The sequence below is a fragment of the Mustelus asterias genome, chromosome 10 (genome assembly GCF_964213995.1).
Source record: "Mustelus asterias chromosome 10, sMusAst1.hap1.1, whole genome shotgun sequence".
In the NCBI taxonomy this organism is placed as follows: domain Eukaryota; kingdom Metazoa; phylum Chordata; class Chondrichthyes; order Carcharhiniformes; family Triakidae; genus Mustelus; species Mustelus asterias.
Genome location: NC_135810.1, coordinates 93,295,230 through 93,316,601, shown reverse-complemented (window position 1 = coordinate 93,316,601; position 21,372 = coordinate 93,295,230). Strand labels below are relative to the sequence as shown.

The 21,372-nt window shown below is 45.2% G+C and overlaps 1 protein-coding gene across 1 annotated transcript; it reads right to left on the bottom strand.

Annotated features, from left to right (window-relative positions):
• Positions 1-226: 226 nt before the first annotated feature.
• Positions 227-20,866, bottom strand: LOC144499773 (mesenteric estrogen-dependent adipogenesis protein-like). The gene is made up of 5 exons (XM_078222216.1): positions 20,501-20,866; positions 13,225-13,334; positions 9,160-9,272; positions 3,302-3,596; positions 227-1,281 (listed from the first exon to the last, which is right to left on the bottom strand). Exons 1-5 carry the CDS (start codon positions 20,734-20,736, stop codon positions 1,127-1,129), a joined length of 909 nt encoding a protein of 302 aa, XP_078078342.1. The 5' UTR covers positions 20,737-20,866; the 3' UTR covers positions 227-1,126.
• Positions 20,867-21,372: the final 506 nt, after the last annotated feature.

Sequence of the window (21,372 nt, the reverse complement as noted above, 5' to 3'; positions counted from 1 at the left end):
CTAGTTCTAGATTTCTCCGACAGAGAAAACATTCTTTGCACATTCACCCTGTCAATACCCCTCAGGATCTAAATGGTTTTGATCAAGTCACCTCTTACTTCTAAACTCTGGTGGATACAAACCTAACCTCGCCAACCTTTCCTCATAAGACAACTCTCCCATTCCTAGTATTAGTCTAGTAAACCTTCTCCAAACTCCTCCAAGTGCATCTTTCCTTAAAAGAAGTACACAAAGAAAGTACAAATTTATTTGTGGCAATACTTGGAGTTTCCTCCCTTCTCCCAAGTAGTGGAATATCTTGTTAGTAAAATGAGCATATTTTCTCAGAAGCAGAAAATTAGAATTTGTAAAACCCTTGCTGTCCCTTAAGTGATCCTATTGTTAACGTACAGTCAGTAATACAAAGAGAAAATCTTTCTTTAACCCACAATGAAAACATTTTGGGTGGGAGTTTCCAGCCGTGCTAGCCCCAAGACACCAAAATCCCGCCGAGATCAACGAACCTTTGCAAGGTCCATCTCCCGCCCACTACGAATCCCGTGGCAGGCAGGGCAGAAAAATTCCGCCCATTGGGGTAACCTTTTGTCTTCACCAGCTTGTGGTAATCTGGCAGAATAGATTTTCCGTCTATTGTAACTATTGTGACTTTACAACAATCCCACCCAGGCCCTATCCCCGTAACCCCACATATTTACCCTGCTAATCTCCTTGACACTATTGTGACTTATTCCATTGATTTCAGTGGAATGAAAATTGGGTAAGTGCTAAAAACAAAAGTGCCGGTGATCTGCCAGCCAGATTACTGCTCAGGCAGCTAAACTGCAAAGTTCCTCCATTAGAAACCATGGAACAAACACCTTTCTAACCCTGTATGGCAATCATGTAATGGTTAGTGAAAGATATGCCATTATCATATCAACCAACAATGTTATACATTCCTCAAACCACACTAAATAAAACACTTAGAAGTGATATAAAAAAACACAGATTAATGCAAATACTAGGCAGCTTAAAAAGATGTTACATACATATCCTTCCCAAATTCAGACTCTTTCAAAGTCATTCATAAAGAACTCTTCTTCTCAGTTGAACGACTTGTGATTTGATCTCATTTTCTTAAAAACATTCATTCTATATATTTGGGCAGGTTTTGTGTAAACTGCAGCAGATATGATTTCTCATTCACTGCAGGCAGCTGTGTTGAAGGCATTTCCTTTATAGGTGTCCTCTTGACACATGGTTGCGCACGAGATGAACTGAGCACTTCTTTCCCAGAAGAACCTGTTTTTTTAAAAGAAAATATACTTAAGTAATTTGTGACATAATTGTTTATAAAGGAGGAATTGCTGGCTGTACGGCTAAATTGATAAGCCGATGCAATCATACAGTCAGTGCAGGAAGAGTTTATGGGATTGGGGTTAATCATATAATTTATAGCGGATACCAGTGACTAAACTGTTGAAATATTTCTGCATTGCAAACTAAATATTTTAGGAACTGAGTTACAAAGAGTGCATTGCTGCCCTAATCTGGTATATCTACAGGATTTAATCAATAATATGATCTCGATCAATGCTTCATTTTATTGTTAATTACCTTAAATTCTAGTCAAAACCAAATGCAGTGTTATTATAAAGGAAGGGAGAAACAAAGAAAGATAGCAAGCGAGAAAGATCAAATTTATATCACATTAAGAGCCGTTGTCTAAGACCCCTAGGTCTCTTTCATCTTCACTGTCAGGTATTCATGAAGTATTAAGTCATTCATTGTCCCCTCTTCACAGTGCTTTCCACGAGCGCGTATAAGATTTCACCTGCTATTCTTCTGCTAATTTTAATATTTTATCTGCCTATTGTATCGTTTCCTAGCCGCCTCTTTAGATTTAACCGTTCTTTAGTTTAGCTTGATACCGTTTGTAAATCTGACCCATTCGCATCACGTGGTATCTGTAAAATACTTGAAACCCTGTGACAGCACGATAACCAGAATGTGAGATCAGAGACTGGACAATACATTGGCTGTTCTTACTGTTCCAGTAGCCATTGCTGAAAGGGAATGTGAGTCAAAGCTTAAACATTTCACTTTCAACTTACTTGGCTCAGTGTTAACTGCCTCTGAAACATAAAGTTATAGGATCAAGCCTTACTACTAAGGGAGAAAGGGCCATGGAAGTTGTTGATGATAGGGCCAGGAGTGGGTCAATGGCTGAGGTTCGTGAAAATTGGAAATAGGAAGCCAATAGGGAAGCAACTTTATCACGGGGCAGGATTCTGACAGCAGGTCGTCCAACAAAGTTGGCGAATGACACCGCGGTGAAAATAGCCAGTTTAATGATGGTGCAAATATGAGGTTGGAGGCTCATTTTGAGGTCAAATGTGTCTTGTTCAGCTGCCAGGGAGAGAGATCAAACGGATGGCAAGGGAATAGAGTTTGAAGCGGGGAATGAAAATATTAGCTGTGGTCTTACCAACGTTTGATTAGAGGAAATTTCTGTTCAATTTTGGATGTTGGATAAGCAGTCTGATCATTTCAAAACAGTGGAGGAGTTGAAAGAGATGATGGGGAGGTAGACTAGCAATGATATCACAATACATGTGAAAACTAACACTGTGCTTTTGAGTGCTGTCATCAGTGATGTAGATGAAAAACAGGAGAGGGACCTGGATGGATTCTTGGAGACAGATGCCAGAGATAACAAGACCGAGCTGGATGACTGCAGAGGGACTTTGGGCTGGTTGAAAAAGACAAGGAGGAAATGTTTATCTTTGTCACAGTCATACAGGGTGTCATTTCCCACGCCGAGAGAGACTGTTTTGTTACTGTGACAGGGGCAGAAACCAGAGGAAGGGATTCTAACATGGAGTTTGGGGAAAGGTATGAATGGATTTGGGGGGATGCCAACCAGTCTGAGGACTTTGCAGAGGAAAGGAAGGTTGGAGATTTGACATTAGTTTGAAAGGGTTGGCGGGGGGGGGGGGGGGGGGGGGGGGGGGGGGTCAAAAGTTGGCTTTTTAAGGAGAGGGGTGATGATGGCAGATTAGAAGGAGAGAGGGACAATATTTGAAGAGAGAGAAGCATTTACAATATGGGGTAAGATGGGGAGCAGAAGGGAAGTTTGATGACTGGAAGTTAGCAGGGTTAGGATTGAGAGCTACACAGGCAGGGATGATTTTAGATAGGGCATAGCAGGAGAATCAGCAGAATATATAATCGTGAACTATTGAGCCAACTACCAAAAATATCATAGGTAAGATCTGTTTTATTACTAATAAAGACAATGTTGAACTGAACAAGTACATACCTGCACAAATTGAGGAAACCGCACCAGGGTTCTGCTCAGACACACTGCCTATTTGAACATTAGGGTCACTCATCTTGTCCAATAAGCTTTTCACTTTGCATTTCTCATCTTCTGTTGTGCAAGACAAGTCCAGAATCTTTCCGTTCAGTTCCTTAGTCTTGGAAGTACGCTCAAGCCGGTGGAAAACATCAAATGAATCACATTTGAGTTCACAGGTGAAATCCAAATCAAGACCATGGATTTTATATCCCTCGTTCAAACTGAAGAATAACTCGACTGCTTTTTGTAAGGTGAACTAAAAGAAAAAAAAATCGCAAGCTAGCAACTCTCTGTTTCTCTTTACAGGAAACACAAATTAGCAACCAGGATTTAACATGTAAACGAGTGAACACTAATGTCATTCCAAAATTCCTACTGTATAATCTATTAAACTAATTTAAATTAATAAAAACTAAGTCATCGTGCGGTTTTATCTTGAATAGAAATCCCACTAAGGGGCTGCTGCCACATTTTGCAAAATTCATTGCACGCGCGCTAATTCTTCAACGTCCTGTTACAGAACACTTCATGTGACACCAAATGCAATGATAATGCAAAACTTTATACAGTGCATTCATCCTTAAAAAAAACGGAAATCAAACTTGGAACAAAATCCCTCTTGAGTGTAGACAATTTATCAAATCTCATGGGAAGCTCACTTGTTGGGCATGTACTCGTTTAACAGAAGAAGTTTATATCGCATGTTTCACAAAGACCGGATATTTCACAGTGCTTTATAGCCAATGATGTACTTTTGAAAGGTGGTCACGGTTGTGATGGAGGGAATGTGATACAGGAAAGAGATAGAGAATCTGGTGAACTGGTGTGACGACAATAATCTCTCCCTCAATGTCAATAAACTAAAAGAACAAAGAACAATACAGCACAGGAACAGGCCCTTCGGCCCTCCAAGCCCGTGCCACTCCCTGGTCCAAACTAGACCATTCTTTTGTATCCCTCTGTTGTCTTTTGTATTCCCACTCCGTTCATATGGCTGTCTAGATAAGTTTTAAACGTTCCCAGTGTGTCCGCCTCCACCACCTTGCCTGGCAGCGCATTCCAGGCTCCCACCACCCTCTGTGTAAAATATGTCCTTCTGATATCTGTGTTAAACCTCCCCCCCTTCACCTTGAACCTATGACCCCTCGTGAATGTCACCACCGACCTGGGGAAAAGCTTCCCACCGTTCACCCTATCTATGCCTTTCATAATTTTATACACCTCTATTAAGTCTCCCCTCATCCTCCTTCTTTCCAGGGAGAACAACCCCAGTTTACCCAATCGCTCCTCATAACTAAGCCCCTCCATACCAGGCAACATCCTGGTAAACTTCCTCTGTACTCTCTCCAAAGCCTCCACGTCCTTCTGGTAGTGTGGCGACCAGAACTGGACGCAGTATTCCAAATGCGGCCGAACCAACGTTCTATACATCTGCAACATCAGACCCCAACTTTTATACTCTATGCCCCGTCCTATAAAGGCAAGCATGCCATATGCCTTCTTCACCACCTTCTCCACCTGTGACGTCACCTTCAAGGATCTGTGGACTTGCACACCCAGGTCCCTCTGCGTATCTACACCCTTTATGGTTCTGCCATTTATCGTATAGCTCCTCCCTACATTATTTCTACCAAAATGCATCACTTCGCATTTATCAGGATTGAACTCCATCTGCCATTTCTTTGCCCAAATTTCCAGCCTATCTATATCCTTCTGTAGCTTCTGACAATGCTCCTCACTATCTGCAAGTCCTGCCAATTTTGTGTCGTCCGCAAACTTACTGATCACCCCAGTTACACCTTCTTCCAGATCATTTATATAAATCACAAACAGCAGAGGTCCCAATACAGAGCCCTGCGGAACACCACTAGTCACAGGCCTCCAGCCGGAAAAAGACCCTTCCACTGCCACCCTCTGTCTTCTGTGACCAAGCCAGTTCTCCACCCATCTAGCCACCTCCCACTTTATCCCATGAGATCCAACCTTTTTCACCAGCCTACCATGAGGGACTTTTAAACGCTTTACTAAAGTCAATATAGACGACATCCATGGCCCTTCCCTCGTCAACCATTCTGGTCACTTCTTCAAAAAACTCCACCAGGTTAGTGAGGCATGACCTCCCTCTCACAAAACCATGCTGACTATCGTTAATGAGTTTATTCCTTTCTAAATGCGCATACATCCTATCTCTAAGAATCTTCTCCAACAACTTCCCCACCACGGATGTCAAGCTTACCGGCCTATAATTACCCGGGTTATCCTTCCTACCCTTCTTAAATAACGGGACCACATTAGCTATCCTCCAATCCTCTGGGACCTCACCTGCGTCCAGTGACGAGACAAAGATTTGCGTCAGAGGCCCAGCGATTTCATCTCTCTCCCTGAGTGGCCTTGGATAGATTCCATCAGGCCCTGGGGATTTGTCAGTCTTTATATTCTCTAACAAACCTAACACTTCCTCCCTTGTAATGGAGATTTTCTCCAACGGTTCAACACTCCCCTCCGAGACACTCCCAGCCAACACATCCCTCTCCTTTGTGAATACCGACGCAAAGTATTCATTTAGGATCTCCCCTACTTCTTTGGGCTCCAAGCATAATTCCCCACTTTTGTCCCTGAGAGGTCTGATTTTTTCCCTGACAACCCTTTTGTTCCTAACGTATGAATAAAATGCCTTGGGATTCTCCTTAATCCTGTCTGCCAAGGACATTTCGTGACCCCTTTTTTGCCCTTCTAATTCCCCGTTTGAGTTCTTTCCTACTTTCTTTGTACTCCTCCAGAGCTCCCTCCGTTTTTAGCTGCCTGGACCTAACATACGCCTCTCTTTTCTTTTTGACCAGTCCCTCAATTTCCCTGGTTATCCACGGTTCTCGAATCCTACCCTTCCTATCCTTCTTTTTTACAGGCACATGCCTATCCTGCAGCCCTAACAACTGTTCCTTAAAAGACTCCCACATGCCAGATGTGGATTTACCCTCAAACAGCCTCTCCCAATCAAGAGCTGCCAATTTCTGCCTAATCCCACTAAAGTTAGCCTTCCCCCAATCCAACACCTTACCCTTGGGACACCACTCATCCTTTTCCATCACTATCCTAAAGCTAACAGAATTGTGGTCACTATTTGCCACATGTTCCCCTACCGAAACTTTGAAGACCTGGCCGGGCTCATTCCCCAGTACCAGGTCCAGTATAGCCCCCTCTCTAGTCGGGCTGTCTACATATTGTTCCAAAGAACCCTCCTGTACGCATTTTACAAATTCCTCCCCATTCAGAGTCCCTGCTCTCAGCGATTTCCAGTCTATACCAGGGAAATTGAAGTCTCCCACTACAACAACCCTATTTTTCCTGCACCTATCCAGTATCTCCTGACATATCCGTTCTTCCACTTCCCTTGGGCTGTTGGGGGGCCTGTAGTACACCCCCAACATAGTGACTGCGCCCTTCCTGTTTCTAAGCTCCACCCAGAGTGACTCGTTACACGACCCCTCTGAATTGTCCTCCCTCTGCACCGAGATTGTCATCGACTTCAGGAAATGTAGTGGAGGGCATGCCTCTCTCTACATCAACGGGGATGAAGTGGAAATGATCGAGAGCTTCTGGTATTTGGTGTCCAGATCACCAATAACCTGTCTTGGTCCCTCCATGCCGATGCTATAGTTAAAAAGCCCACCAATGCCTCTCCTTTCTCAGGAAGCTCAGGAAATTTGGCATATCTGCTACGACTCTCACCAATTTTTCCGGATGCATCACTGCTCCTGCTCTGACCAAGACCAGAAGAAACTACAAAGGGTTATGAATGTAGCCCAGTCCATCACACAAACCAGCCTCCCATCTATTGATTGTGTCTACACTTTTCACTGTCTCAGAAAAGCATTATTAAGGACCCCATGCACACTGGACATACTCTCTTCCACTTTCTTCCATAGGAAAAAAATAAAAGTCTGAGGTCACATACCGACCAACTCAAGAACAGCTTCTTCCCTGCTGCCATCAGATTTTTGAATGGACCTATCTCATTTTAATTTTTCTCTACACCCTAGCTATGACTGTAACACTACATTAGGCACTCTCTCCCTTCCTTCTCTATGAACGGTATGCTTTGTTTGTATAGCATACAAGAAACAATATTTTTCACTGTATACTAATACGTGACAATAATAAATCAAATCAAATCAAAACACAGCCACCAATTTGTTCACAGCAAGCTCCCATAAACTGCAATGTCTGTACGATATTGGCCAGGACATCAGGGTTAACCACCCTGCTCTTCTTCAAAATAATGCAATGGAATCATTTTCATTCATCTGAGAGAGACAGATGGGTTATCGGTTCAAAGCCTCCTTCAAAGCACGTGTTAAGAACATCCTGTCAGCCCTCAGTTGCTGTCCTTTTCCACATTGTATGAAATGAGTTTGACACACATTCTCAATTCCAATGATACATTGGTGTAAACGTAACACTGGGCTGAATTTTACAGTCCCTCCTGCGAGCGGGATCTTTCTGTCCTGCCGATAGGGGCCCCTGTGGCAGCTTCTCTGGCAGCGCGACCAGCGAAGAACGCAAAACGCTGTAGACATTAGCGGGACCAGGAGATCCTATCGTCAGCCAATGATGAGCTGCCTCTGCTACCACAGTGCAGGCGGGATCGGAAAATCGAAAACTGTCATTTATATTGGGATTGTTAGAATCACCTCTTTGAGCAAGCTTTGGTTGTGTGTATGCAAAACGTCTTGGGGCATTTCTTTGCCATAAAGGTTCTATATAAATTCTTCTTGCTATATCTCATTCCACGAACCAGAATGGACTGTCTCACAAATTCTTGGGAATCGCTCATTCTACCTTGGAAATAGTTGTAGCTCACCCACTTATCTGGAGGTGTATCTACCTGAAAGAAAAGCTACATGGTGTATCAGTCCTTTTGTGGCTTGCTTTTATTAATGATGTTGAGTTTTTCTGGTTGTGATAGATTGGCAGCACTAAGCCACTGAGCCCACACGGTGGCACAGTGGTTAGCACTGCTGCCTCACAGCGCCAGGAACCAGGGTTTGATTCCCAGCTTGGGTTACTATCTGCACATTCTCCCCATGTCTGCGTGGGTTTCCTCCAGGTGCTCCGGTTTCCTCCTTCAGCTCGGAAGATGTGCATTGGCCATGCTAAATTCTCCCTCAGTGTACCCAAACAGGCTCCGGAGTGTGGCAACTAGGGGATTTTCACAGTAACTTCATTGCAGTGTTAATGTAAGCCTAGTCGGCTTACAATGTGACACTAATAAATAAAACTAAAATATCATGGATATGAAAAGGGCCAAAATTTTACCTAAAAGTTGTCGTGAAAGATACAATTACAGCACACTATTATTGTGCAGAATTTTTGCTTTAAAGTTTATTTATTAGTATCACAAGTAGGTTTACATTAACATTGCAATGAAATTACTGTGAAAATCCCCCAGTCACCACACTCTGGCACCTGTTCCGGTACACTGAGGGAGAATTTAGCATGGCCAATGCACCTAACCAGGACGTCTTTCGGACTGTGGGAGGAAACTGGAGCACCCGGAAGAAACCCACGCAGACACAGGGAGAGCGTGCAGACATGGGGAGAATGTGCAAACACCACACAGACAGTGACCCAAGCCAGGAATCGAATCCGGGCCCCTGCCGCTGTGAGGCTGCAGTGCTAACCACTGTGTCACCGTGCGAATGGATGTTATTATCCACTAATAGAATCCTGAGACTAAATTAGGATGGGGCTGAGGTGTTTTGAGATTCCTAAAATAAAACTACCGTCAAGCTATTCACCTCCATCTGAATAGGAATTACCTGGAGGACATAGTTTGTCCCCATTTCTGATGCTGTGACATTGTTCATACTATCTTCAATCTCCTGCCTCATTCTGGGATGACGTGTGTTCACAATGACAGCATAAATCATGTCTGCAGAAGTATAAACAAGGCACATATTGAGTACTCATTAGAGGACAACAGGCTCTTTGCTGATGCTGTGTTGTTCCGTAACATGTGGGTAAAATAAGAAGTTGATGAGTTTTATATTAACTTGATTATGATCAAATACATTATTTTGTTCCTGATTTACCATTTTCGTTCAATCTTTTCATTGGTATTCCTTTGCCGAAGCTAGTTTCCTGAACAACTCAGCAACAAAGACAAAGATTTTAACTCGGGGTGGAGGTAATGTTGGAGGGGACTGGAGCAGAATACAACCCACCCTTAGCTCAGCACAGTGAGAGTGGGAGATTTTAGCTCCCAGCTTAACTGCATAGTCCAAGGTGGTCTCCCAACTAGAACGGGCAGGGTGGCAGGTGTGAGCTGGGACCCTGAGGGCTGGCTTTTCAATTCGGGGGTCAGGAACTCGACACCCAGAACATTTCTGGGTCCCAACCCTGCATCGGGTAAGTGTCACTAAACTGTTTTAATCTGCAGACCTGGTGGCACAGTGGTTAGCACTGCTGCCTCACAGCACCAGGGACCCGGGTTCGATTCCCGGCTTGGCTCACTGTCTGTGCAGAGTTTGCATGTTCTCCCCGTGTCTGCGTGGGTTTCCTCCAGGTGCTCCGGTTTCCTCCCACACTGAAAGACGTGCTGGTTAGGTGGATTGGCCATCCTAAATTCTCCCTCAGTGTACCCAAACAGGTGCCAGAGTGTGGCAACTAGGGGATTTACCCCTGAACACTGACTTCATTGCAGTGTTAGTGTAAGCCTTACTTGTGACACTAATAAATAAACTTTTAAAAAAGAACTTTAATTGGGGTAAGCTCAGCTCGCCACCCTGTTGGTGCTGCCATGACTGGGCTGGCAGTTCCTGAAAGAATGAAGCGGGCAGGAGAGATGGGCAGCAGCCTCACACTTCAAACAAGTGCCCAAACACTCAATCATCAGGTACTTAATCCATTCTGCTCAAACAACGGCCACTTTGTATTAAAATCTCCCCTTTTTCCCGAAACTTCAAATCAGCAGTAACGATCAATAATGGCTCACTGTTGTTCTCCCAACAACTTTTTTTTCATTCATTAATGGGACATGGGCGTCACTGGCTGGCCAGCATTTATTGCCCATCCCTAGTTGCCCTTGGGGGGCAGTTGAGAGTCAACCACATTGCTGTGGCTCTGGAGTCACATGTAGGCCAGACCGGGTAAGGACAGCAGATTTCCTTCCCTGAAGGACATTAGTGAATCAGATGGGTTTTTCCGACAATTGACAATGGTTTCATGGTCATCAGTAGAGTCTTAATTCCAGATTTTAAAAATTGAATTGAAATTCCACCATCTGCTGTGACGAGGTCGCCAGAACGTTAGCTGAGTTTCTGGATTAATAGTCTAGCGGTAATACCACTATTACCAATAGTAATATTATTATTATTTTTACTATTACTAATAGTAATATTATTACTATTACCACTAATATCACTAATACCAATAGTCTAGCGATAACACAACTAGGCTTTCACCTTCCCCAGCAGGGGGAGACAATGGCCTAGTGCGCCAACATTCTGCTTGATCTTATCTTTCATCTGTCCCAGAGCTCATCAGTGAGCTCGACCAGCAGTGAGTTTGAAGCATGCATGTCATGATGGTAGCTGACTGTGTGTGGACTTGAACATTAGATACTATATTGGTAAATACTATTTGGTACTATTTGGTACTTGGATAAGACATTGTAAGATACATTCTGTACTACATATTGGGTCACCTAACCTGGGGGGGCTGGTGGCAAGGTGCTGTTGAAGGTCACTTAACACATGTTAGGGAGTTAGCCAGTGAGACAGCAGTGCTAATCTGGGCCACCCCTCCTGTCAGATGAGACACAAAGAGGGGAAAACAGTAGCTTAGTTAGTAATCCATTTGAGGCAGACATTGGATGGGTGTAAATACGTTGTGACAGATCTGAATAATCAGATAATTGCAAGTCGGATAAATTGAGGCACGCGCTGATGGCAGGAGGAGGCGACCTAATGTTGGATAACACTTTGAAAATAGCAGCTGCATTGGAAGCAGCGGATGGACAATCTCACAACATGAAACTGAGTCAGACCTCTGCCATTGGCACCACACATTCCAATTCTCTTCCCGCACCAAAAGATTAGATTAATCGGGTGGCACAATGGCATCTAGGTACATGTAAAAGTAAACAACAAAAGTCTGAGAGCATGTTTCAGATGTGACAGCTTGGGACACTATGGGAAAAGATGCCTCCTGCCCCACCAAGGGCAAGATAGGTAGTAAGTGTGGGGGATTTAACCACTTTGCCAAGAATTGCAGAAGAACAAGCTTGGCAAACCACATAAAGGAAAGAGAAACGAAAGAAGCACAGCTCTGAGATGAGCTGAAGAAGATGCAGAGTGAGGAATATGGATAACAATGATAGATACACATCTTCACAACAGGAGTAACCAGGAGAAAGTTCCAGTGATTGATGAAGTGAGCATTATTGTAGGTTCAGGCAATGATGTCATTGGCAGAGCACTGGGAGAGGAACCGAAGACAAAGAGAATCGAATGGACATCTCCTTACATTTCTGAAACCCCACTTTAAATTGTTGGATGCTTCATTGTGGATATGAGAGCTGGGGATGGGAATGTGGAGGCTGAATTTGTAGTAATTTAGGATGTTGACTCTCCTCCACCCAGAGAAACTGCGCAAGCCTTGGGGGTGCCGCACATTGGATTGAAAGCGAATTCTGTGGAATCCTATATCAAACTTAGTGAGGGATTTGAACCAGTGTTTCAAAGAATTGGGAAGTTACATGACTGCCAAGTGTTAACCATAGATGGGAATGTGAAGCCTGTAGCTCAGCCTTTACACAGAATACCTTCTGATCTAAGAGGGAACGTTGTGGAAAAGATAAAGGGCGGCACGGTAGCACAGTGGTTAGCACTGCTGCTTCACAGCTCCAGAGACCTGGGTTCGATTCCCGGCGTGGGTCACTGTCTGTGCGGAGTTTGCACATTCTCTTCGTGTCTGCGTGGGTTTCCTCCGGGTGCTCCGGTTTCCTCCCACAGTCCAAAGATGTGCGGGTTAGGTTGATTGGCATGCTAAAATTGCCCGTTAGTGTCCTGAGATGCGTAGGTTAGAGGGATTAGCGGGTAAATATGTAGGGATATGGGGGTAGGGCCTGGGTGGGATTGTGGTCGGTGCAGACTCGATGGGCCAAATGGTCTCTTTCTGCACTGTAGGGTTTCTATGATTTCTATGATAAAGGCTGGGATTTTCCATCCCCACCACCACCAGGCATTGCCATGGGTTGGACTGGAAAATTTGGAGAGCTGCCAACTTTTAACAGCTCTCCAAATTTTCCCATCCCCCTCACGATGATGTCGGGCGGTATCGGGGCTGGAAAATCCTGGCCCAAGGAGTTGATTGACTCATTCACCATCAAGCCAGATGAAGGACCTACACTGTGGGTGAATCCTGCTGTGGCCATGCCTAAACCAAATAGTGACATTGAACTCTGTGTTGATGTGACACGTGTATGAAGCAGCTGTATGAGGGCATCATCCAATTCCCACTGTGGTCAAAGGCCAAATTTTTCCGGCCGTTCCTGCTGTCAGACTTTCTTATGCCCACGCTGCAGATGTGACAATGTGGGTTGCTGGTTCCCCTCCAACTTAGCCTGCATTTGAAAATCCAACCCTTAGTAGTGAGCTCAAACTGAGTCTGAACCTGACCACACATGCACCATGCAGCACCTCAGCACAGAGATTAGCCAGTGAGCCGCTGAAAAGCCGAGGGAATTAGCTACGTATTTCTAATTATTTATAATGAATATATTTGTGATGAGATGCCTTTGCATTTTTCTCCTTCCTCTAAAAGCCCCAGAATGCACAGCAATAAAGTATATCAATAAAAAACACAGTGGTAACAAAACCTACCTTTTTTAGAATCTTCAGTGAGCTTAACACTAGTGAAAAGGACCATTGGTTTGCTTAATAAAGTCTCTTGAAGGCTTTTGTATTCCTTTTGTGATGTGAGAGTAACTTTCCTGGAAGTAAGAAAGAAAAATCAGAGTTTGACGCACAGTGCAGAAGAGTAATTTACTGATGCACATTCTTCAGTGTGATGGACATTGTTACAGTTAATTAATAGTCTGTCACTAATAGCAGAGTCTCCAGGTTCAGGCACTATTCTTGAGAACTCAATTGTCCAATTGTATTCCCCCTTTGATACTTCTAAAAATCTGTTTCCTTGGCCAGGCTTTCTGTTGACCATCCCAATCTCTCTCTTCTTGGCTTAGCATCTCTTTCCCCTTTTCTGTTCATTTTTGAATTGTCATGGGGTTTTTCTTTGTTTAAAGATAAATAAATAAATTTTGATTTTTGGATCTCCATTGGCAGAAATGGAGAAGTATTTGAAGACAGTCAGTCACTGGTCATGACCCAGTAAGAAGAAGATTTGAGTAAAGTAAACTGGGTATTTGCATGTACAAGTCATATATTAAACTGTACAGATTAATGGTGAGGCCAGTTCTGGAACACTGTGTACGGTTTTGCTTGCAAGCACAGTCGCTTTCCTCAGGTTCTATCACCCTGCCCTGCAAATTTACTGTCTTCATCTCAAAGAAGCTCTGCTTTCTTCATCTATTGCATCTCCAGCCGCCTGTCTTCTTGAAGGTGCTGAAATATATTGTCATCATCCAGCTCTGTGCTTACCTCTCCCAACCCTCTTAGTTCATTCAGTTCAATTCTGCCCTGTTTACATCACTGAGATTGAATTGATCAGTTGGTATTGGCTTGCTTCTTCCCTGGATTTCTTCACGCTTTCCTCGGTCCACATCTCAATGTTATCCACTCATTCCATTTTTCTCCTTCCTCTTCCATTTTTATCTGCAATATCTGCTTCAGTTGTTGCCTGAACAAGGCTCTCGGAATTATGGACCCGATTTTACCAAAGCTTCGCGCCCGTTTTCGGGTGCGAAATCGCGGTAAAGGTGGGCGTTGGGCCTATACCGCGATCTGCACCCGATTCCGAGCAAGTCGCGATTCTGAGCAGATCTGGCCCGCGCCCGAATCGGGCATGCATTTAAATCGACTTAATGAACCGCGCGCCCAACTCTACCGCCAAATCCCACTTTACCGTCTTCTGGTCCGATGCGGATCCACGCACTAATCGACCTGCCGAATAAAAATCCGAAGTCATCACTGCAGCCTCCGAAGAGCGGGGTCAGAGACTGCAACGGCTCTCTGACCCAGCTCCTCCTCTGGGGCGGGGAGGGGGGGGAGGAGGAGAGGGGGTGTGACGTATCATCCTCTGGGGGTGGAGGGGGGGTGCGCGGGGGGGCCGCTGCCACTCTGCGGCCAATCGGTGGGGAGGGAGGGGGCAGGGGATTCTGCTGCCACTCTGCGGCCGATCCGTCCTCCCCATCGGAGGAACGAATCCCTCCTCGCCGGAGTGGCCACATACTTCAAACACCACGACTGTCATTATTGACCTCAGCGGAACCCCCTGCCCCCTCCCTCCCCACTGATCGGCCGCAGAGTGGCAGCGGCCCCCCCCAGAGGATGATACGTCACACTCCCTCTCCTCGCCACCCCCCCCCCCCGCCCCCCGCCCACCCCCCACCCCAGATGATCTGGGTCAGAGAGCTGCTCTCTCTGCTTTTTTCTTTCCCACCTGGGCGCCATATTACACCCGGATCCCGCCCTTAGGTTCCGATTGGTAAAATCGGGCCCTATGTTTCCAATGTCTGTACTTGGCTAACTTTTTCCCTCGAACTGTACTTGCCAATCCCTTTGATTCTTGAACCTTTACTCTTGATCTAACCCACTCATTTGTCTTTCTGTCCATCCAGATGTTCCTGAGAACCCTCTGTCATACCCACATTTCAAAAGCTGTTCCCCTCACATCCTCTTCCTTCAGAGTCCAACTCTCACATCCGCAGAGTGCAACGCTCCACACTAGTGACTGTATTCAATTTTTTTTCATAACATAGACTACAAAAGCAAGGAGGTCATGTTGGAATTGTATGGAACTTTGGTGAGGCCACAGCTGGAATACTGTGTGCAGTTCTGTTTGCCACATTATTGGAAGGATGTGATTGGCCTGCAGGGGGTGCAGAGGAGACTCACCAGGATGCTTCCTGGACTGGAATATTTAAGTTTCGAAGAGAGGTTGGATAGGTTTAGGTTGTTTCCATTGGAGCAGAGGAGACGAAGGGGCAAGCTTATTGAGTGAGGTGTACAATATTATGAGAGACATGGACAGGGTGGATAGGGAGCAAAGGACAAAGAACAATACAGCACAGGAACAGGCCCTTCAGCCCTCCAAGCCCGCGCCGCCCCCTGGTCCAAACTAGACCATTCTTTTGTATCCCTCCATTCCCACTCCGTTCATGTGGCTATCTAGATAAGTCTTAAATGTTCCCAGTGTGTCCGCCTCCACCACCTTGCCCGGTAGCGCATTCCAGGCCCCCACCACCCTCTGTGTAAAATACGTCCTTCTGATATCCGTGTTAAACCTCCCCCCCTCACCTTGAACCTATGACCCCTCGTGAACGTCACCACCGACCTGGGAAAAAGCTTCCCACCGTTCACCCTATCTATGCCTTTCATAATTTTATACACCTCTATTAGGTCACCCCTCATCCTCCGTCTTTCCAGGGAGAACAACCCCAGTTTACCCAATCTCTCCTCATAACTAAGCCCTTCCATACCAGGCAACATCCTGGTAAACCTCCCCTGCACTCTCTCTAAAGCCTCCACGTCCTTCTGGTAGTGTGGCGACCAGAACTGGGCGCAGTATTCCAAATGCGGCCGAACCAACATTCTATACAACTGCAACATCAGACCCCAACTTTTACACTCTATGCCCCGTCCTATAAAGGCAAGCATGCCATATGCCTTCTTCACTACCTTCTCCACCTGAGATGTCACCTTCAAGGATCTGTGAAGCAGCTGTTCCTTTTAGTTGAAGGGTCAGTCACAAAGGGAGATGAGTTAAAGGTGAGAGGCAGCAGGTTTAGGGGAGATGTGAGGAAAAACATTTTTATCCAGGGGGTGGTGACAGTCTGGGGTGCTGTCAAGGAGGGTGGTAGAGGGAGGTTGCCTCACAACCTTTAAAAAGTATCTGGATGAGCATTTGGCACATCATAATATTCAAGGCTATGGACCAAGTGCTGATAAAGAGGATTAGGTGTATAGGTTAGCTATTTCTCATGTGTCAATGCAGATTCGATGGGCCGAAGGGCCTCTTCTGACTGTGTGATTCTGTGATGCTGAGCTCACCAGTTACAGCTTTTGCCCTGGTAAATCTAACCTGGGTGTAACTTTGGTGTTTATCATTCAGCCAAGGAATTTTTCCACTTCCTTTATCTCAGTGCTTCCAATCTTGACATCTCCATTGCCAGTTAGAGCTCTAACGTTAGTCTTTGCCTCATGTATGTTCAGTCCAAATACTCACTGGGTCTTCTGAATTAGCCTGCCATTGGGTCTAGCTATGAATGTGGTGTCGTCTGCGGACCTTTTCAGGTTCTTTACAAATATCGACAAGAAAATAAGGAACAGTCATACAATGTGATACATGTTGGTAGGAAGAATGAGGAAATGCAATATAAAATACAGGGTGCAATTCTAAAGGGAGTGCTGTATCTATGCCAGTTCACTATGGAAGCAACTTAGATACATAAGAACACAGGAAATAGGAGCTGGAGTAGGCCCTTCAGCCCCTCCTGCCTGCTCCACCATTCAACAAGATCATGGCTAATCTGACCACTTTCCTGCCTGTCCCCATAACACTTGTCTCCCTTGTTGATCAAAAATCTGTCTAACTCAGCCTTGAATATATTCAGTGAGCCAGCCTCCAATGCTCTCTGGGGTACTGACTTCCAAAGGTTTTAAGTTTACTTATTAGTCACAAGTAGGCTTACATTCACACTGCAATGAATTTACTGTGAAAATCCCCTAGTCGCCACATTCCGGCACCTGTTCGAGTACACCGAGGGAGAATTTAGTTTGGCTAATGCACCTAACCAGCACATCTTTCGGACTGTGGGAGGAAACCGGAGCACCCGGAGGAAACCCGCGCAGACATGGGGAGAACGTGCAGACTCCGCACAGACAGTGACCCAAGCCGAGAATCGGACCCGGGGTCCCTGGCGCGGTGAGGCAGCAGTGCTAACCACTGTGCCGCCGTGACCTTCTGAGAGACGAAATTTCCCCTTATCTCAGTATTAAATTGGAGACCCCTTGCTTTGAGATGGTGCGCTCTAGTTGTTGGTTCCCCCAGAAAGAGAAACGACCTGCCGGAATTTTCCAGTCGTGCTGCAGTGAACAGAGATTTGGCTGAGCGCCAGATTCTCCATCTGTGCTGGCAGCGGTGGTGGGGCATGAACTCACATCATTGAACCATTAGTCGAGGCCTCTGGATAATTGGTGCGGTAATATAACCATTATCATACCATGCCTAATGAGGGTATGGATGTATGAAGATGTGCTTTGGATCACAGAAGGTGTGTGACTGCTTATGGAAGTCACCTTTGACGTGAGAACAAATAAGAGCACCACAGGAGGACCAAATTCATAAGACTGCACTTCAATGTTCCATTCTTAATCCCACCTTCAGCAGCCTCATTCCCTGGTGGTCGAGTGTAAAACTGAATTGATTTATTATTGTCACATGTATTGGGATACAATGAAAAGTATTGTTTCTTGGGAGCTGTTACAGACAAAACATACCATTCATAGAGTACATAAGGAAGAAGGAAAGGACAGGTGCAGAATATAGTGTTGCAGTTACGGATAAGGTGTGGAGAAAGATCAGCTACTACTTCATGCAACCTGGGATTTTTCCATTTGGAACTAATACTTGTGGTTATCTGCCTTACAACATTAAATAGATAAGGGAATGTTGGTGATTTTAATATCCACTTGAACAAACTGGGCTGACAAACAGAGGGACCTTTTCTTGTACTATACTGTGAATTTTTACTAAGAGTCCACCATGGTCCACCAATCCATTTTCCTTAAAATTCACAGAAGCTTCAAACCCCAGTGTTGCTGGTTGGTATTTGGCACAACTCTTACGTTAATCAGCGTGGGTGTAGTTTAGTTGGCAACAACCTCACTTCTGTGTAGACTGATTGTACATTCAAATGCCTGAGAAATCATCAGGGTTGATGTACTCAGGGCAGCCAGCAGGGAGCGCCAGGTTGTTGAACTGCCGCATTTCAGATGAACACTTGCTTCAAGATTCAAGCCAGTATTAAAGATGCCAAAAAACAATGTCAGCAAAGCACTAGGTTCTCCTGGTGAACGATCTTTCCTTCCTCATTTTACATTAATTGGCTGTTTATTTCATTACTCTTTGGGGAATCATTATTTGCCCAAAATAGCTGCCACATTGTGAGGGGTAGAGATACAATAGACAGGAGGAACCTGTTCCCTTGGCAGAGAGTTCAAAAATCAGGGGTCATAGATTCAAGCTAAGTGGCAGTGGGTGTAGAAGGGACATGAGGAAGAATATTTTTACGCAGAGGGTGGTGGGCGTCTGGAATTCGCTGCCTGAGTTGCTGTTGGAGGCAGGGATCATGAACTTGTTTAGAAAGTATCTGGCCTTGCACCTTAAGTGATGTAAATTACAGGGCTATGGGCCATGTGCAGGAAGATGGGATTAGAAAGGGCACCTGGGTATCTTTAGGTTGGCATGGACAAGATGGGCCGTATGCCCCCCTTCTATGCTGCATCATTTCTATGAACCATAAAATCCTTACAGTGCAGAAGAGGCCATTTGGCCCATCAAGTCTGCACCAACTCTCTGACAGATTATCTTACCCAGGCCCTCTCCCCTGCCCTATCCCTGTAACCCCATACATTTACCATGGCTAATCCATCTAACCTACACATCTTGGAACATTCAGGGGTAGTTTATGGTTCTACACTCCCCAATTTAACACTGACTGTGCCTCTGCTTCTGAGAGAACATAAGAAATAGGAGCAGGAGTAGGCCATCCAGCCCCTCGAGCCTGCCCCGCCATTCAGTAAGATCATGGCTGATCTGAAGCGGATCAGTTCCACTTACCTGCCTGATCCCTATAACCCCTAATTCCCTTATCGATCAGGAATCCAGCTATCCGTGATTTAAACATATTCAACGAGGTAGCCTCCACCACTTCAGCGGGCAGAGAATTCCAGAGATTCACCACCCTCTGAGAGAAGAAGTTCCTCCTCAACTCTGTCCTAAACTGACCCCGCTTTATTTTGAGAGATGCGAGGTTCTTTTCTTTCAAGTGATTTAATTTTCCAAACACTATAACATTATTCATATGTGAGGAATTTGTCATTGATGAAGGATTACACCCTATGTATGAAACTAAACAGCTTTAGTAGCTTAATTCCATTGATTTAAATATTTTAAAATGAGAAGAACCTAGAAGCATCATTGAGCTAAGGTCTATTCTAATAACCAGTGTTTATTCAGGAGATTAACATTCAGCACCCCATAACATTTATTTTATCAAATGGGATGCAGTTGTACTGTTGTACCTGAACTTTCAAGTATGCAAATGAAAGGAAAATGTTGATAATATATACACAGGAATAACTTTGACTTGCATGCTCGGCGTAAAACAGTTGATTTTGATTCAGTTACTGATTTGCATAAGAATGTGATAAACAACTTAATGGATTACTGTTGCCTCACAGCGCCAGGGACCCAGGTTCGATTCCCTGCTCGGATCACTGTGCAAAGTTTGCATGTTCTCCCCGTGTCTGTATGAGTTTCCTCCGGGAGCTCTGGTTTCCCCCCATGGTCGGAAAGATGTGCTGGTTAGGTGCACTGGCCAAGCTAAATTCTCCCTCAGTGTACCCGAACAGGCGCCGCGATTGAGGGGATTTTCACAGTAACTTCACTATAGTGTTAATGTAAGCCTCTGAACTACTTTCTTTTAGTACTGTGCCTCTTAGTGTTAGAAAATTGCAAAGTTGGCGAGGTTTGCATATTGTAGAGGACTCAAGAATATTGGATTTTCGCGGTATTAAATAAAAACCAACCTGGAAGATTCGAATAGTAAAAAAAAACTCGCTAACTGAAGCTTGCATTGAATGTACCTGCCGCCAAGTAGAATGGTGACAGTGTATAACCTCCAGGCTACTAGGTCCCCACCATCCCCATTACTCATGCAATGGCGTTGTCCCAAAACTTGCTGCAGGTTCTCACCTCGGGATGCAGTTGAGCAGGCTGCATTGCTGCCCATCCACTTGGACTTGTCCATTGGAGATGACATTATATCCGGCTCCCGCTGCCTGGCTGATCTGAATGCTCTTTCCCTGCACCAGGAAATGCGGTCGCTGCAGGCTCAGCAACAGCTCCAGAGGCAGCACCGCCAGCTCACAGCTCAGGGCAGAGGGGGGGACAGGCGGCCTGGCTGGGGAGGGGGGACAGCGGGTGGACATGTCCACATCCAGCGTGAACTGGACAAAAAAAAGCTGGAAGTTTCCAAAAAAGGGTAAACGGCTGGCGATGACAGTGCGCTGCGACCTGCTGGGACTGGAGTCACTGTCATCAACATGAGCTTTATTCCACTTCTGGAAAGTGCACTAAAGGGGAGGAATATTAATGAGTCACCACTCCCAAATTAAACACCCAGCAGCCGGACAGACTCACCCTTCAGAGTCATTCCCTGTTCAACCAGAACAAGCAGTTCAGAGCTGGCAGTGAGTGATAGCCAGGCTGTTGCTGTATCTACTCCACACACGAGCTGTACTCGCCTGCGGGAAGGGCAGGATAAAGCTCATTGTCTGTCAGGGCATTGGAGGAGAATCATCTTGCCACAGCAGGAGTAAGTGTAACAAATCATCGTGAGGAAGATTAATCGGAGCGGCTGCAAAGAAATCTCTCCATCCTGCCAGAATAAATTCCACGGCAGCTATACACATTTTCACAGTAACTTCATTGCAGTGTTAATGTAAGCCTACTTGTGACACTAATAAAAACACATGGAGTGGACTGGAAAGTTGGACTCAAAAAAACAAATATCAAAGAGAAATTGGAGTTCCAGCAATTCTAGCAATCAGTGAGAACAAATACTG

Bases quoted from the DNA above. Each gene is read 5' to 3' on its own strand.
- LOC144499773 (XM_078222216.1), bottom strand. From the start codon at position 20,736: ATGTCCACCCGCTGTCCCCCCTCCCCAGCCAGGCCGCCTGTCCCCCCC. The intron at 3,597-9,159 runs GTAATTCCTATT...TTTTTCTTTTAG, and splicing joins GGACAAACTATGTCCTCCAG to TTCACCTTACAAAAAGCAGT. The intron at 1,282-3,301 runs GTATGTACTTGT...TTAAAAAAACAG, and splicing joins GGTTTCCTCAATTTGTGCAG to GTTCTTCTGGGAAAGAAGTG.